A 19,183-nucleotide genomic window follows, 5' to 3' on the forward strand; every position below is an offset into this window, starting at 1 on the left:
TTAATCCCTTCACCTATTTCACCTGGCTTCAAACCTCTGGCAAACACCCGTTTTTTTTCTTTGCATCTATAAGTCTGTTTTCACTTTGTTTGTTTTGTTTTTTAGACTCCACATATTAGATCATAAGGTATTTGTCTTTCTCTATCTGACTTATTTCACTCAGCACAATATCCTCCAGATCCATGTTGTGATAAATGGTAAGACTTCATTTTTTTTTCCATTTTTACAAATTTTTTATTTTTTAATTTTATTGAAGTAGTTGATCTACAATGTTGTATTAATTTCTGCTGTACAGCAAAGTGACTCAGTTGTGCATATATTTCAGACTTCATTTTTTTAATAGCTGAGTAATATTCCATTGCCTATATACCACATCTTCTTCATCTACTCATCAATGGACACTTAGCTGCTTCCATATCTTGGCTATTATAAATAATGCTTCAATAAACAAAGAGGTGAATACATTTTTTCTAATTAGTGTTTTTGTTTTCTTCAAGTAAATACCCAGAAGTGAGACTGCTAGATCATGGGGTGGTTCTATTTTTAATATTCTGAGAAACCTCAATAACATTTTCCACAGTGGCTGCACCAAACTTACATTCCCACCAACAGTGCAGGAGGACTCCTCTTCTCCACCTCCTGGCCAACAGTCATTATTTGTTATCTATTTGATGATGGCCATTCTGACAGGTGTGAGGTGGTAACTCATTGTGGTTTTGATTTGCATTTCCCTGATGATTAGTGATGCTGAGCATCTTTTCATGGGTCTGTTGGCCATCTGTATGTCTTCTTTGGAATGCTTCAGTTTTTAAGAAAATACGAAATCGTTTTCCAGACTGGCTATACCATTTTGCATTCCCATTAGCAATGTAAGAAAGATCCGGTCACTCGGCATCCTTACAACCACTTGCTATTGTCAGTATTTTATACCTTAGCCATTCTAGAGGGTGTGTAGTGGCATCTCATCATGGATTTAATCTGCATTTCCCTAATGGCTAATGTTGCTGTTCCACTTTTCATGTGCTCATGGATGTTTTGTAAAGTGGATCAGTCAAGTAGGAAGACATTTTACCTGTGATTGGTCTTTTCTCTTCCATGGAGCAAAAAGTCGAGTTGTCTGGTCGTTACCAACAGTAATGATAAATTCTCCTTCTGGATCCCATGTTAGGTCTTGGACACCATCAAAGTGTCCTGAAATAACAATCTCTGGAGTCCACTCTCTCTGCAATGAAAGTGCTCATGACACATCAAAATGATCAAAGACCACCACTCAAAATTAAACCTGATAATGCCTTCATTCCTCAGGTCTGATATGGGAAAGACCTTAGCCCCCAAGCAAGGTGAAGAGCTAAGTAAACAAGATGGGAACTTAAAGTAATAGGATCTGTTTTCCAGTCAAGTATCAATATATTAGAACTTAAACATTCAAGCATGCGTTGTGTCCTTCAAAGCAGTAACCTTGGGAAAGTCCCTTCCATTCATCATTTATGACTGCCTCCTAGAACACTGCCTAACCTCTTTGTGCCTCAATTAACCCTTCTGTAAAAGAGCTACCTAGATCATACGTTTGTTACAAGAATTAGATGAATCTATATTTGTACAAGGCTGGCCCATACTAGATACTATGTGAGTATTTACCTGTCAAACTAAATAGTAGAGCACTGTGTAATGTGAGTCTGTAGATTCTGTGTGCCTGACCAACTTTCTTTATTAAGTGAAAAGAGCTGTAGGTGTAGAGGACAGAGGTTAAATCAAACATAGTTAGTCCACCTCCTGAGGGAACCTGCATCAGCAACCACATAAACAAACAGTGAAATGAAATACAGAAAATGTCATATGCCTGGTCCACAGAGCATCTTTTTCAAAAACTCAAGTGGTGGTAAAACTTGAACTTTAGAGGAAAATTATATTTGTATAAATAGCTAAAAGGTCATTCAAAGCCAAGTCTGATTAATATGGTCAGCTAAGCTATATTATTTTCTGGTCAAAAACATAAATAGGCTGGAACAAAGAAATGCTGTTAATTTCTTCTGTGACATAAAAATTGATTCTAAAGTTAGCACTAATGGGAGGTTCCAAAAAGTTCTGAACAAAGTGCAGCACTTTTGACTATGGGTACAGTCCTAAAGGGCAGTGTTTGTTTTTAGAAATCACCCCTGATTACAATAAATTTCCACTCTGGTGTGGGATGCTGACAATGGAGGAGGCTGTGCATGTGTGGGGGGAAGGGGAAAATGGGAACTCTGCATTTTCTACTCAGTTTTTCTGTAAACCTAAAATTTCTCTAAAAAATGAAGTCTAGGGACTTCCCTGGCGGTCCAGTGGTTAAGACTTCACCTTCCAATGCAGGGAGTGCGGGTTTGATCTCCGGTCAGGGAGCTAAGATCCCACACGCCTCTCAGCCAAAAAACCAAACCATAAAACAGAAGCAATATTGTAACAAATTCAATGAAAGACTTTAAAATCGGTCCTCATCAAAAAGCAAAAAAAAATATTTAAAATAAACAAAAGTCTATAAAAAATCACCCTAAATACTTGGTAAATAGCTATTATAAATATGAAGTCAAGTTACAAGCAGAAGTACAGTGAAATTCTGTCCTCTGGTTTGAGTTTCTCCCTACTTAACTGATGCTTTTTTCTATGAAGGCCCTCTGAAGACCAGCTGAAATACAGCTCAAAGGAGCTCTGAACAAAATTAAGGGACTTCCCTGGTGGTGCAGTGGTTGAGAATCCGCCTGCCAATGCAGAGGACACAGGTTCGAACCCTGGTCCAGGAAGATCCCACATGCCACGGAGCAACTAAGCCCGTGCACCACAACTATTGAGCCTGCGCTCTAGAGCCCGCAAGCCACAACTACCAAAGCCCGCGCTCTAGGGCCCATGCTCTGCAACAAGAGAAGCCACCATAGTGAGAAGGCCTGCACACCACAATGAAGAGTAGCCCCCGCGAGCCACAACTAGAGAAAGCCCGCACGCAGCTATGAAGACCCAACACAGCCAAAAATAAAGTAAAAAAAAAGAACAAAATTACATTTATCCTAAAAAATATCTTATTTACAAGTGTCATAGCCAATGGTTCCCTGGTTCATTTAACAGTAAAAACAGTCTTAAAGATCAACTCCAAATCGAAGATACAAGGGAAAAGTAAATCACTCCCTATACTGAGAATTCAAATCCTCCTACCTGACACAACTATTACAAAGCCCACAAAATAAAGGTCATGCAAATCCATGAATTTGTACTTAAGTACCACACACTAACCAATTGCACCACTGGGGCTCCATGAATTTTTACTTTGTAAGGGGAGCCATTAGATGCACATTCAAAATCTGCTAACTCACATTTTGCTCTATGTTCTGACTTCTTTGATTTATTTATTTAAAATATATAGTACCCAGTATGTACCAGGCCCTACTTCTCATACTATACCAATATTAATTCATTTTAGTATAATAAAAATCCTCTGAGTAGGTGCTATTACTGTCCACATTTTACTGATGAGGAACCTGAGACAAAAGTTCAGTAATGACCTCAAAAACACAGCTAGTAAGTGCTAGGGCCAAGATCCGTGTGCTCCTACCCACTTTTCCTGCTATCTCATTTCCCCAAACCCAAAAAAGCAGATCAGAAGCAAATTAGAAAGAAGAGATTGGAATAATGCTGAGAGGCAGCTAAATGATTAGAGGAAGATTACCCCTCTCTGAGAAGAGACTAAAAACTATAAGATCTAGAACAGCCCAATATTCGGAGGACTATTTAGAATTACACATATCAAGAGCCCCTGAGAGAATTAATATATTCTGTCATAAAATAACAGGTGCTTCTAATGCCCTTGTGTCAGTCATTCATTCAATAATTATCAATGGAGTACCTAGCTATCCAACAGGAAAATAATCAAATTATGTTATTTTTAAGAAGACAAAGAGGGACTTCCCTGGTGGCGCAGTGGTTAAGAATCTACCTGCCAATGCAGGGGACATGGGTTCGAGCCCTGGTCCGGGAAGATCCCACATGCCACGGAGCAACTAAGCACGTGCACCACAACTACTGAGCCTGCACTCTAGAGCCCGTGAGCCACAACTACTGAGCCCGTGAGCCACAACTACTGAAGCCTGCGTGCCTAGAGCCCGTACTCCACAACAAGAGAAGCCACCGCAATGAGAAGCCCGTGCACCACAACGAAGAGTAGCCCCCACTCGCAGCAACTAGAGAAAGCCTGTGCACAGCAACGAAGATCCAACACAACCAAAAATAAATTAATTAATTAAAAAAGAAAAAAGAAAATTAATTTTAAAAAAGACAAAGAAATTATACATTTTAGGAAAAACTCCTACCACAAAATGTATATAGCTTTAATGGAGAGCTTAAAATTTATACAGCTTAAACTTCCCTTACGTAAGTTTACCTACCTGCAAATTTCAGTATCTCAACAATGCTGGACAACTGAATTTTATTCATAGAAAAGCATGAGTTTCTTAACTAATATAACTACAGAATAAATTTACATAAAGAAGTGATGTCACCTGAACTTAAATGCCTCTACTATGCTTCTGTAGAGTGTTATACGTAAAACACTGTTTTCCTAGGTTTCACGTAGGATTCACTTTATCTAATCAGAAATGATTTAAAAGCACTTTTCTTACTGGGTTAGTGGCATTCTGTTTCCAAAGGTGCAGTGCCCCGTGGAAAGCATGAGCAATGATCATGGAGCCATCTTCACTGAACTGGCAATCATAAAATCCCAGGGTATTGCCACCTACTTCTCCTACTCGAACCTATTCAACAATAGACGAAAAACAATTCAGAACCAATTTCTCACAACAGAAATCACTCATTCCAGAGATTATGTTCTCACTTATTTAACGTACACAGAGAGCAAATATTTGCAGCTCTAGGAATACAGACTTGGGATTTATTGTCTAATAAACCCAGTTTTCTGTTCCTTAAGTATTCACATTTTACCTGTTCCAGCCAAACGCCTGACTCTTCATCTGGAGCCCAAAGAATCATGGTTTTATCCATTGAGGCAGACAACAATCTCACTGGCTGTTGCAGAACACCATCTAAAGAAAAAAAAAAAAAACTAATGCCTTTAGGTGATCAACAAGCATCCTGTTTGTAGATTACCAGAAAAACACAACATGGGTACTATAAGAACATTCACTGTTGCACTGCAATAGCAAAACATTGGAAACAACACAAAAGTCTATCAGTAGAAGACCAGATAAATTGTGGTAATATTTAGACAATGAAATGTTATACTGCAATAAAAATAAGTAAATTAGAGTTACATGAATCCAAACCATGTTAAGCTAAAAAGGTCGTATGAGGACAAAGGCATATTGATATCAAGTTTTAATAGCTGTAAAACAATACTGTTTATGGTTACACAAATGTGCAGTAAAAGTATAAAAATATGCATGGGAATAATATACACTGAATTCAGCCTCAAGGGAAGGATGAAGGGGAAAAGGTTCAGGAAAAACTATACAGGGATTCCCCAGTTTCTATAATATTTAATTTATCTTTTTTTAACTGCAGCAAATATAGCATAATATAATAAAAGCTGGATGGTGTTACCTGAGCATTAATTATTGCTATTCTCTATTGTTGTCTTGGGGAAGGGGCTGGGGGAAGAACATGAGGCTGCTGCCGTGCGCACCTCTACACCCCAGCATCAGTCGTCACTCCGTAAACAGAAGTTAAGGGCAAAAGAAAGAGTGGGAAGTCTTTACTTTTTCATAAATGATGTATCTTGGTATTACCAACTTTATATTTCCAAGGGTAAAGGTTCCAGTGAAGCTGGCTTGAAAGTTAACTTCTCTTAAATCCCATAAGGACTAGGTAAAAACTTTAAAGAAAAAAAGTTAAAAGGCATATGGCAGTTATGGCATCATGGCAGGAAGCATACTTTTCCCTCTTAGAAATACAATTTTCAACAGAATTGAGTGTCTAGCAGAACAGGGCTGCAGTATTACACTTTGCCAACTTGAAACTGTCTTATAGTTGATATTTCTAATTACACTCAAAAAATATCCTCTACTTCATTTGTTCAGCTTAAAATTCTGTAAGTGAGATTGTACTGAAATGACAGCTTTGTGTATGTTTTTCTTCCTACCTTTGTAAAATGAAGGCTGCCAATGAACTGCATTTACCCAGTTTTCATGACCAGCCAGCACAGTCTCCAGAGTAACTGCAAATGCTATTTTAATACCTGCAACAACAACAAAAGGATTCTTTCCACAAAGCTCTTCTAAAAATAACATTTTCAAAACCAGCTCAGTTGTACAATTACATCCAAAGAAAAAAAATCAGAACAGAACATGATTTATTTGCAACAAAAAGCATTCATTCTAAATTTCATTAACTTTACCCACTGTTCATAACTACAGGAGAAAAAAGTTCTAAAGATATATAAATTTTTTTTACATTTTCACTACCTAGTCACCATAAAAATTAAGGAATATGTTCTATTTTAAATTTTCAGGGATACTCTTACACTGCAATTAAAAAACAAAAACAGGGAATTCCCTGGCGGTCCAGTCAGTGGGACTCCACACTTTCACTGCCAAGGGCCCGGGTTCAGTTCCTGGTCGGGGAGCTAAGATCCTGCAAACCACACAGTGCGGCCAAAAAAACAAAAAAGACTCAAAAAAAGCAAAAACAGACATGCCAGCCTCCTTGCTATCCTCACTCATTTTGTGTAATAGTCTAAAGTACCATTTAAAAAAAAAACCTAAGATAAATGCAGAAATAAAGGAAGTCAAATCAGTACTGTGACCTTTCAAACAAAATAATTAATGAAAATATCACAAAAATGTTCATATTTGGAAATAGCTACTCACAATATGCTGGTTATAGTATTTCTTGGTTCTCTCCAGAAATCTGTTACCAAATCTCAACTCCAATGGGCTTTACAACCAAGAAAAGTAATGACAAAGAAGAATATTCCTGGATGAAATGTTTACTGAGGACTTATTTTATAATCTAGATACACATCCAAAAATATCTCCTTCAAATACAACATCCCAACAGGATCTACCATGGAGGATTATTGTTCTGATGCCAGATAGTAAGAAAATCAGAATTATATATACTACTCAAATACAGGGATTTAGTTGTCTCTGATGAATATCCTCCAAAAAAGGTATGAATAATTCACATTAACCCTTTAGATCTTCCTATGCTAAAACTGCAAATTAAGTAATATTTTACAAACTAATTTATTGAGAAAATAACATTATTTTCAGCAATTTAAAAAAATCTCACTAACATGGTTCAGAAAGAAAATAAGTTTCATATATGAAAAATGACTTACCCTCATAAAAATAAAAAAGGAAAATTTCTTTATTTTCAGAAAGAAAATAAGTTTCATATATGAAAAATGACTTACCCTCATAAAAATAAAAAAGGAAAAATGCATATATCAGTTTCAGCTAGGGATCTGATACTTCTGAAAACCTAACCTTCGGGCTTCCCTGGTGGCGCAGTGGTTGAGAGTCCGCCTGCCAATGCAGGGGACACGGATTCGTGCCCTGGTCCGGGAAGATCTCACACGCCGCGGAGCGGCTGGGCCCGTTGAGCCATGGCCGCTGAGCCTGCGCGTCTAGAGCCTGTTCTCCGCAACGGGAAAGGCCACAACAGAGGCCTGCGTACCACAAAAAAAAAAAAAAAAAAAAAAAAAAACCTAACCTTCACATATGTGTGTAGTGAAACATAAGTAAATCAGCTAGGAAACCTGAGTATTATTAAATCAAATATTTTCATTATTACTCACTTTCATTTTCTATAGTAAAAGTATTTTCTTTCAGTCTTATATTATCATCTTCCTGAGTTTCTAAAAATGTCGATTTTATATACAGCCTCCATATGCGTATCAGGCAATCTTGTGAACAGCTTGCTAGGAAAAGATCTCTACCTAATTAAGAAAACAAATTTTATTACTTTTAAAACATTCTATTCTTAAATTTAAGTATGAGTTTTTCTTCTACAATATACACATTTCTAGATTTCCTGAAAAAATTAGACTTTGCTTCCTTATCCTTCATTCATTTGACCTATATTCATTTTCAATAACACTGACAAATATAGACAATGCTAATAAATGGTTATAATATGTGGTATTCCTATACAATCTATTAATTTCTAAAAAGAACTTCTCAAGAATGTCTGCATGTGTAACAACTAGTGTCCTCTTATAAACATCAACTTGTTTCATCCTCTACCAACCCAACTAATAGTTAATACAAGGGATAAGTATCCTCTTTTCTAATCGGGCCAATAGGAAAATGTTACATACGAAGAAAATTTTTAATTAAAACATACACAGGGGACTTCTCTGGTGGTGCAGTGGTTAAGACTCCACACTCCCAATGCAGGGGGCCCGGGTTCAATCCCTTCTCAGGGAACTAGATCCCACATGCATGCCGCAACTAAGGAGCCGACAAGCCACAACTAAGGAGCCCGCCTGCTGCAACTAAGACCCGGCACCACCGAATAAATAAATAAATAAGAGGTTGCTTTGAAATTACACATACTTGTCCCCATTATATGTACTTTAGCAAAATTTCATACTGACCAAAGGCTGCCCATTCCACGCCTCTTATCCAATCCTCATGTCCAGATAGAAAAAGCACTTTCTGAAACTGGTAAGATAACAAAAATCATAGGACTTGATGTAAGAATTTAATATTTTCATGTACATCAGTGACTTAATTTGGTCCCAGCCAGTCTGACTGCATTGCTTTTTTTTTTTACTGGGAACACTATCTGATCAGACATCAGATAGAGCTCTCATTTGGGAATGAAAAATCTCATAATCATCCAAATTTAACTGAGCAATCCTGAGCAGATAATATCTGTAGTTCTCAAATACACTAAACATTCACAAGGTAAAATGACATATGCTGTGGACACAATATAGAAAAAAGCTGGGTGGTTGAACATTCACAGTCATTTTTAACTTTCTTATAAAATGCAAAGAAACAAATACCTCTGTTATTAACTAAACAAGCCTAGAGTTAACCAACCCTCTTTCTGAAACTTCCCTCTAGTTTAACCACTCAAAGAATAGGTAAAGCTCAGAAGGACAAATAACCACTGCTAGGGAAGACAAAACACTACTACAGCATCTTCCTTCTCTTCTTCCCCACCTAACGACCTGTTTCCCCCAACGCCTCTGGACCTGGTAGCCAAAGCAGCAGCAGTATACCTGGTGTTCAAAGAGTGCAAAATTGTTTAATGGAAGACTGCCAGAAAAGATTCTCCTATTGGATTATTTAGATTGGAACATCCCCAAAATCCTATAATCTAGAATAATCTGTATTAAGATATGTAATTAAGCAGAACATAATTCTAGCCTCTTAAGAAACATCATTAATTACCTGATCTTTCTGTTGAACAAATAAGTGAATTTTGCAGTCATCATCGCCACATGCTAATATTGGTACTGGTGGGGGGAAAAGAGGCATTGCTGTAAGTATTCCATCGTATGTTATGACCATCACCTATGCTGGATTCTAAGCTCTAGGTAAAGAATCCTGACTCCTGCTTCCCACACCACTGAACAAATAAATTGAAAGTGCTCAATAAACATCTTTAGGAATAAAATGAATATTCTAAAATGTTCCATTAAATGGTTACTCGGCAAAGAATGACTATTAACTGAGAATCCTTTCCTTTATTCTGTGTTATTTACGATAGAAGGAGCACTAAAAAGAGAAGCTCGAGAGCAAGCTGGGAGCATTTAACTATGTCAGCCAGAAGACTAACAGGAAACGTTGTTAGCCCAAGTGAATAATAAAATTTCCGGGAAAGCTACTATGAGCCCAGCATCAGGGCTACTGTACAAAGATTTAAGGGTATGTTTGTTACTTTGAGGACCCTACATTTTGAGAATTTGATAGTAAAACAAAATCCATGAAGTAATTAAAAAACAAAATAAAGGAGCATATAATTAACTATGTGGATAAAAAGTTATGAAAGGTGTAACTGTAAAATTAGTTTTCTTTAAATCAACGTAAAAAAAAAAAAAGCCAAAAACTCCAGTCACTTGGCCTCAAGGTAGATGCAAAGAAATCAAATTCTACGTAATGAAACCAGAATGCGCGTAGTTCCTCCTCCTGGGGAGCCCTCGCACAAAGTGGAACGTCACGTGAGACCACAGAGTCGCAGCTCCTGCTGCAAAGGGCAAAAGAGCCTGGAGGCTTCCAGGCCTGGCCTCTCCCCACCAGGTCTGTCCTCCAGGTAACTGAGGAGGCACAAGACTGTCTGACTTGCATTGGCCATCATCTTTGTGGAGGATAATCAAAGATAGGTACAGATGGGTTTCACAGCAAAAGGGGAATTTTTTCTTTGGAGATTTTAAGTGGTCTTAGGCAAACTGTCATTACACAGGGTGCTGTCATTACGCAGGGTGCTGTCATTACGTAGGGTGCTGTCATTATGCAGGTGCAGGGGCTGTCAGCTTGACAGAAATACTCATATGATCCATGTTCAGTACTTTTCTCAACTTATCCCAGACCTTCACCTTCTACAGAGCTAGGTAATTTTCCCAAATTACATCTATATACATCGACAGTATATTTGATAAATAGCAGTACCAATCTTGAGTACATATTGAGTCACTTAAATTTTTAACTGCTACTAAAGTTTCTAATAGCCACCCCCCTTAACCCCCTTTGACCTTATGTTTTATACACAGGTCATTTGAATACTGAGAACAAAAGTATGTTATCCATGTCTCAACTTGTTTCCTGAAAACATTTAGACACAAAATTGAGATCCAGTATGTTTTTTAGGTTCTGGTTGTATGGGGATATAAAAATACATTCCTCTTTCAATATACACTTAGCAGGATACTCACCATCAGTATTAGGCAAAAAAGACAAGCAGAGAGCCAGAGTGAATCCATTTCCAAAGTCCAAGGTCTGAAGGCATGTCACTAGGAAATAATAAAACACATCACGAACAACTAACTCTGAGTGTATCCAACCTTAGAGGTTGGGTAGCATCATCAGATGTCAGCAGGGAGATGAGAGAAGTCAGTCCTGAGCCCCCAGGGATGATGGGAATTTAAATGGCCAATTTCTAACAAGGTTACAGAGAACAAAAAGACATATGAAAAGACTTTGAAGGAATTTACATTATCAAACAGTTTGGTAAAGAGGAATTACGGAAAAGTGCAAAAGAAACAAACATGTAGATTAGAATTCTAATATTTTTAAAACAGCTTGAAAGACTGAAAAATTATAAGAATGCTCTTCTAAGTTGTCCTTCATATGGTAATTAAATTACTTAATTTCATTTGTTTGGATCACAATGTCTCTAAACTTACCTTCAGAACCCTGTTTAGACCAGACTCGAATAGTAGAATCAGAAGCTGCAGACACTATCAGTGTATGTAATGCAACATCCGATGCCCTCCTCTGGTAAACAGCATGCACTGCATAAACAGGTCCTTCATGACCGTGGAGGTGGACTGCTTTTAAAAGCTGAATCACAAAGAATAACAAAAGCATTATGATAAAAAAGGAATTATCAGTTTCACCTGTATTTAACTAGAATCAGAGGATTAAAGGTACTGTTAAAATGCCTGATCCAGAAGTAAGTCCTCTCAACTGAGAAGAATGTAAACGTTTGAGAATCCTGCCTGATCATATTAACTATACACAAAATGTGCACACCCTTTGACACAGCAATCTCACATCTGAGAATCTACTCTGAGAGAGCAGTACTAGTTTAACAAGTAATAAAAGACAAATGCAGAAGGACATTCATCACACACCCTTTAGGAAAACTTCAATCAACCTGTAAGTATTAATAGGAAACTGATTAAATAATTGTAGACATATTCTAAGCCAACAAAAAGGATAATGCATGTTTATTACCATGGAAAGACATGCATGACTTTGACATTTTTGAAGAATATAGGCCAGCTTTGTGGACTGTCCCTCCTCTCGGATTAGTCTGATATTTCCTCATGAACACTCAGGGTGTACATTCTGACGTCACCACTACATAACTGCATCACATCAGGAGGCACACAATGTCAGTCTGTCTCACTTTTAGTAAAATTAACCCTGATATTTTAGTAGAGGTAGTATCTGCCATGCTTTTTCACTGTGAAATTAATTTTTTTTTTTGGTGGTAATATGTGAGATTATACTTTGGGACTGAGTAAATACTCTATTTTCCATCAAACTTTTACCAAGTTATGTTTAGCATCCACTCATAATACTTACCTGTATCAGAGTTACAAAATGGAAAAATGACAAAAAGAACTGGGAAATCCCATCTGTTCATCAAGTCTTCTAGCTTGCCATGCAAGATTATTCCCTGCAGCAGCATTTCTATTTTGGATCTACTTTTTTAGAGTTCCAAATATGTGAGATTCTACCACTTCCTTTGAGACGTACCTTTTGTAAACTGTTGTCTGCTGAAACAGAGGTGGCTCTTAAATGTCTCCTCAATTATTTTCCCAATTAGTTAAGCAGAACTCTGCCACTCAAGAAGGTAATTGATAGTTACATATAAGGGGGTCTGTACACTAACTTCCTGTAATTAACCTTTGGCTTCTCTGAAAAAAACACTTTTTAAAACTCAAGTACAATAAAGTCACTTTCATGTATAATTATACACACATAACCAGAGATCTGGAACAATGTTCATTAGAATGTTAACTGTTGAAATTTTGTATCTTTTTCCTTCTTCCTATTTTTCTGTATTTAAACTTTACATGAGTCTGTATCATTACCCCCTGAAACATTAAATCTATGGAAAAACTCACTTCACATCCTTTTTTTCTATTTTATTTTTTTAAAAATTGAAGTATAGTTGATTTACAATGTTGCATTGTGTTAGTTCATGGTGTAGTTATATATATATATACACACACACGTATTCTTTTTCATTATGGTTTATTACAGGATATTGAATATAGTTCCCTGCGCTATGCAGTAGGACGTTGTTGTTTATCTATTTTATATATTAGTAGTTTGTATCTGCTAATCCCAAACTCCTAATTTATCCCCACTCCCACCCCCTTTCCCCTTTAGTAACCATAAGTTTGTTTTCTATGTCACTTCACATCTTTTAAGCAGGGTTGTATTTCAACCATTAGAGAATCTTAAAAGCTCAAACAAAACAAATCTCTCAAGTTCACCAGCTTTTAAAAAAACGATGCCCACTGTTCGGAGACTCAAATCTCTCATTATACCAGCTTAGAATTATTTCCTTTTATCAGAAGTCAAGATGTAGTGAACACCTGTGTGCATGGAAATGCATACCAGAAGGAAGCTTTAAGCCTCTAAGGTTATAATATGTGACTTCTTCCCCCAAATCCTCTTATTCCCTTCATCCCTCTTTTATGCCTTTCATCCTCCTCCCTGTTTGGCCTCACATTCTACTTTCCCGTCCGTCTCTAAGTTCGCTGTCTGCCATCAGATACTCAGCCTGCAATCCTCTCTACTGACAGAAGCGTAGGGCAGCACTGAGGAAAGAGTCTTGCAAATCTCAACTCAAGGTCTCAAAAATGAGTGCTCAAATGGCTCTCTCTGGATTCCTCTGCCAAGGTAAATCCAAACAGGAGCTGCTTTGCTACACAACCATTAGAACTCTCATTCAAGTCTAAGTGACCCCACAATCCCCTCCTCCACACCTGCCCCCTGTCTCTGGCTGGCAATACAAGTAACATGTTAACAACTGAATTCCACATCTTCCCTCTAACTTGCCTATTTTGCTTTGTAAAAGTATCTTTCTTCCAGAGCCCTGAGCCAGAATCCCACTCTTTTTGATTTCTCACTCCTCTACCCAATAGCTCCCTACTCCTTCGACAACTATCTAGTCAATGCCAAAATCATTTTCCTTCAAAAATATATCCCATATCTCTTCCTTCATATTTTTTTCCTATCCTAATTTGGCACACTCCTGTCATTCATCTTCTTCGGTATTCATACTCCACTGGTTAGAAATCCTCAATGACTTCCAAATGCCTGCCAATAAAAAACAAACTCTTGAAGCAAGTATTCAAATTCTCACGAGATCTTCTCCTTCTCTACTTCTCTAATATTACAGCCCATAAGTGTTATCTAGAAACATTTCCAAAACTATGTTCCTCAAAGTTACAAGGGATACTAAAAGATCTGAAGAAAAAAAAAAAATCAGACTTGAAGTTAAGTTTAGGAAATATTAGTTAAACAAAGATAAGCAGGTTTTTCCATATCAGAACTTTTCAGAGTCTTCACTATGCTCACAGGCATTATGATTCTCTAAGAGAAGTATATGATATGCATTGTTTCCCAAACTTGACTGGCCACAATCAATAACTGAGAGATGAATAATTCTCTGAACAAGCTCTGGAAAGCCCTGCCCTTAAAACATCTTAGGCTTTGGTTAACACTGGATACTTCTGAGCAAATGGTCACCTTTCTTACCTGCACTTTGATTCATATATTTTCCCTACCTGGAACCCTCACCACTTTAATGTTTCCTAAGGAAATCATCTCACACTATCAGACCTAACCGAAAGGCCACCTCTTAAATCTCTAGTGAACTTCCACAGCAGCATGGTTGTGGTACAGCAAGTGAAATCACCCACCCAGAGCCACCTTTGTACTTCAGTTATTCAAGTGCATTTTGCTTTCAAAACTATGTACACGATTCATGAATAGGATTCTGCCTCATCTACTACACCTTCCGCATGGCAAATGTTCAAACATATGATGCACTAACTTTACATTTTTAATCTTTGCTTGTGACTAGAAACAACCTAAATGTCTATCAGTAGAGGTCCATACACACCCAGTATTGCATATTATAACATCACTCAGAATTATGTAAATCTATACCCACGTGATAACTGCTGTCCTACGCACAGAGCAGTATTAATTTTTGCTACCAATGAAAACAAGACAAACATACCCTGTAAGAGCAGTCTGAAAATTATTCCAAATGATGAGAAATTCACGGAAATGACTGACAGCATATGAATACAGAAGCAGATTACAGGGAAGGGTACAAGGCCTGTGAAGTATGGAATATACAGGATCTGGATTACTGACAAGCAAGACTGAGGAAACTTCATAAAGGAAGAACACAGTAGAAATGAGGGAAAAGACTGAAAATAAAAGTAGATAAAACAGTCATTTCTTATAACCATAAACATGTCTACCCACCTGATTATTCTCTGTTTCCCAGTGAATCACTTGATTATCAGATCCTCCAGAAACTAATTCAGTAGAAGGAGCTGAAAAAAAATCATACCTCAGTAAACATTTTAATTCTTTTCCAGCTATTTTGAAAAATTTCAAAGCTATAGAAAAGATAAAAGAAAACTCATATACCTTTACCTAGCTTCACCAACTGTTTAGATTTTGCCATATTTGCTCAATTATCTTGCTCTATGTACACACACACACCCTTTTTGTTTTTGACAAACGATTTAAAAATAAGTTGGAGGGACTTCCCTGGTGGCGCAGTGGTTAAGAATCTGCCTGCCAATGCGGGGGGATGTGGGTTCGAGTCCTGGTCCAGGAAGATCCCACATGCCGCGGAGCAACTAAGCCAGTGCGCCACATCTACTGAACTTGTGCTCTAGAGCCTGCGAGCCACAACTACTGAGCCCACATGCCACAGCTACTGAGCTTGCGTGCCACAACTACTGAAGCCTGCCTGCCACAGCTACTGAAGCCCACGCACCTGGAGCCCGTGCTCCACAACAAGAGAAGCCACCACAATGAGAAGCCCACGCACCGCAACAAAGAGTAGCCCCTGCTCGCCACAACTAGAGGAAGCCCGCGTGCAGCAACCAAGACCCAACGCAGCCAAAAACAAATAGATAAAATAAATAAATTTACAAACAAACAAACAAAAATAAGTTGGAGACATGATGACCTCTGATCCTTAAATATTTTACCATTTTTCCCAAGAACTGGAACATTCTCCTGCATTACCACAATACAATTATCACATTCAACAATTTTAACACTGATACAGTATTGTTATGTAATACATAATCCATCTTAAAATTTCCCCAAATTGTCCCAGTAATGTATTTTATAACTTTTTTTTAAGTTAGAATCTAAGGACCACACATTGTGCATTTGGTTGTCACATCTTTTTAGTCTCCTTTAATCTTGAATAGTTTCCCAGTTCCCTCCTTTTTTGTGACAATGAGAGTCCAGGCCAGTTGTTTTGCAGAATGTCCCTCAATCTGGATATGTCTGGTTGTTTCCTCATAAGATTCAGGCTAAACACTTTTGACAGAAATAACACATATGAGACATTACAGTCAGCTGCTGCTATCAAGTAGTACATGACGTATTTTTGAGATCACATTTCAAAATACCTCTTTTAAACATTTACAACTTTTTGTTGAAGACAGAAGAGAAAGGGAGTAAGAACCAAAAAAGGGGGAAATAATCTAACATAATTTTGGTTTGGATTTTGCATCCATTTGCTTCTTCTGGCTTATGTCTAGATAGTTAGGTTAAGAAGCTGGGGAACTGTCTAAAGAACATTACATTTATACTCAGAAGTCCCAGGTTCACGTCCTAAGCCTGCTGCCAGCCAGCTGTGATCTTGGACTTTAATTTCTTCATGTGTCACAGAAATTAAGCCATTTACCTAACTACGTGCTTTTGATAATTACTATAAGGTACATGAAGGTAATGTGTTAAAAATCAGACACTTTAAAAATATGAAATGGTATTATTAGAATTTTATATGTCACTGATACCTGGGTTAGAAAGGATACATGAGTTATCTGAGAGTGGAGCCAAATCTGAGGAAACCAATCATAACAGAGATTACAGTGATACACAAGCAGTTCATTTTACGTAACCTCACTTTTAAAGGGAAAATAAAACATACAAGCCCAAATTAATATTTTATAACAAATCCCTATACTGAGATTCAAGTAGTCTTTGATGTCATTTGGTGGCAGTTAATATAATTACAATTGTGTTTTAGTATCTGCACTAACAGCCACTCTTTCTAAGATTTAATGGTTTTTACTGACCTACTGCGACTAATCCTGCATCACCAACCGAGGTAAGTAGTTTATTAAACATTTTTTTTAATGTCACAGATAAAAATCATAACCAAGTCACACTAATTCAGGAAATTCTGCATTTGTGCCTAGCTCAGAATGCTCTCAATACATATTTAATAAACAGAATAATAAATAAAATGAATTGAGAATCCATAAAAATACTACTGTAGGTATATTTAAGACACCTGAGGAAATTCCATAGGATTTTAGAAGACCACCTAAAAGCATTCTTAATTAAAAATTCTGGAGCTATGGAATCTTAGAGATGGAAGAGACCTAGAGATAATCTAGTCCAGCAATTCTCAGACTTTTTGATATCAGGATTCCTTTATACTCTTAAAATTTTTTCAGGACCCCAAAGACCTTTTGTTTATATAGGCTATATGTACCAATATTAACCACATTAGAAATTAAAACTGAGAAATATGAAAAATACTTGTTTATTAGTTTACTTAAAAGTAACAATGAACCCCATTAACATAAATAACATTTTTATGGGGGGAACCTTGTATTTTCCAAAACAAAAAATTAATAAGAAGAAAGGCACTGTTTTATATTTCAGCAAATCTCTTTAACGTCTGACTTTATTAGAATACAGCTGGATTTTCATATCTGCTTCTGTATTTAATCTGTTGCAATATCCCACACCATGCAGCCACTGGAAAATGGCACTGCATACTTGTGACGGAATGAGAATGAAAACTAGGAATAACTTATTATTATTCCGAAAATAATTTTGACCTCACAGGTGTCAAGAATCACTCAGGGTCCCCTGATTCAGTCCAAACATTTACTTTTCATATGTTACTAAGATGAAACTGGGGTCAAGAGAGATGCAATGCCCTGCCTAAAAAAACAATAGTTTGTCTGTGGTAGAAAGAGACCTAACAAGCCAAATCTTTTGAATCCCAACCTGGGCCTCAACACAGGCCCTGATTACAGCTTTGGATCAAAAGCAATGGTGGGGTCTTGCCTCAGTAACGGGCTGCCTCTACCTTCATCCTAAGCACCGCTGTGTTATCCATGCTTCAACTGCTATAAAATAAAAGTACAGGTCAGATAGTTCACTGGACATACCATTTTTCTTCTATTTTCTAATTGCATAATATCAGATAAGCTAATGCTAAATTAAGAAAAGTCAGATTAATACTTACAACCATCCTGTTTACAAATCCACTGTATGCAGTTGACTCGAGCAGTGTGACCATTCAGGTTGGTAATAACAACACTTTTCTTTAGAGAAGAAAACACTTGTTAGTAAATTAGGATTTATCCTACAGAGGAATTAATGAATTAATAAAAATCAGATTTCAGTGTTTTTGATGCTAATAAAAAGTTCAGTATTATTTCAAACAGAATCACCTTCCTTTATGAACTATTAACCATGGCTTAAATCATCCATTCACTTTTTAATTCATTCCTGCCTTTCTCCCCACTCCACATTCACTCACCTCTGTCCTCTTCTTGTCTGGGAAGCCTGTCTTGAAATCCCAGACCAGATAAGGACCTTGTTCCCACATATCTTAGGGCCTACTTCTACCATGCTTGCACCAATTTGAGAATTTGGTTGACAAAAAAACCCTTCAAGAGAGGAATTCGTGATTAATGGATACAAATTCGTGGCTCACTTTGTATGCCTTGGCTGATCTGGTGTTGGGTTCTTTAGCCTTAATGACCCAAGGTCACCAGGCCACAACTACTAAGGTCCTCAAACATCAGATCCCTTCAGGGCCTACAGCCAGGTTCCCTGCAGACCCTCAGATTGCTGCTTTCACCAATGTCACTCCACACTTGGGCTTTTCTTCCCCCACTGCTGAAGACTCTATTCCTACTGAGCCCTCCACTTTATAGGCCCTTTCTCTACTGATTGCCTAGAGCACTGGCTTGATACCTACTTGTATGTCAACAGGAATTCTCATGGCTGAGAAAAAGGTTTACGGGGTAAATGTGCATAAACTAACATATTTCACATATGGGTTGAGGTTAGGAAACAATTTAAAGCATTTCATTGTCTTTCTCACTAGAATCAGAATTCCTTGATGGGCAGGAGTTATTACCCATTATCTTTGTGTCATCACCACTCAGTTCAAGGTTAGCCCATAAAGGGTCTTCAAAAGTTTGCTGAATGAACAT

General features: G+C 37.4%; 1 protein-coding gene across 1 annotated transcript in view; it reads right to left on the reverse strand.

Annotated features, from left to right (window-relative positions):
* Window positions 1-19,183, reverse strand: part of ELP2 (elongator acetyltransferase complex subunit 2) — a 44,410-nt gene that overhangs the window by 22,408 nt on the left and 2,819 nt on the right. The window contains exons 2-12 of the mRNA XM_030876548.2: window positions 18,205-18,283; window positions 15,174-15,244; window positions 11,336-11,492; window positions 10,865-10,942; window positions 9,384-9,448; window positions 8,579-8,645; window positions 7,778-7,918; window positions 6,119-6,214; window positions 4,963-5,063; window positions 4,644-4,775; window positions 1,073-1,222 (exon numbers count right to left, since the gene is read on the reverse strand). Coding sequence (XP_030732408.1) covers window positions 1,073-1,222; window positions 4,644-4,775; window positions 4,963-5,063; window positions 6,119-6,214; window positions 7,778-7,918; window positions 8,579-8,645; window positions 9,384-9,448; window positions 10,865-10,942; window positions 11,336-11,492; window positions 15,174-15,244; window positions 18,205-18,283 — 1,137 coding nt within the window. The remainder of the gene's footprint in view (window positions 1-1,072; window positions 1,223-4,643; window positions 4,776-4,962; window positions 5,064-6,118; window positions 6,215-7,777; window positions 7,919-8,578; window positions 8,646-9,383; window positions 9,449-10,864; window positions 10,943-11,335; window positions 11,493-15,173; window positions 15,245-18,204; window positions 18,284-19,183) is intronic.

This window comes from Globicephala melas, chromosome 13, assembly GCF_963455315.2.
Source record: "Globicephala melas chromosome 13, mGloMel1.2, whole genome shotgun sequence".
In the NCBI taxonomy this organism is placed as follows: Eukaryota; Metazoa; Chordata; class Mammalia; order Artiodactyla; family Delphinidae; genus Globicephala; species Globicephala melas.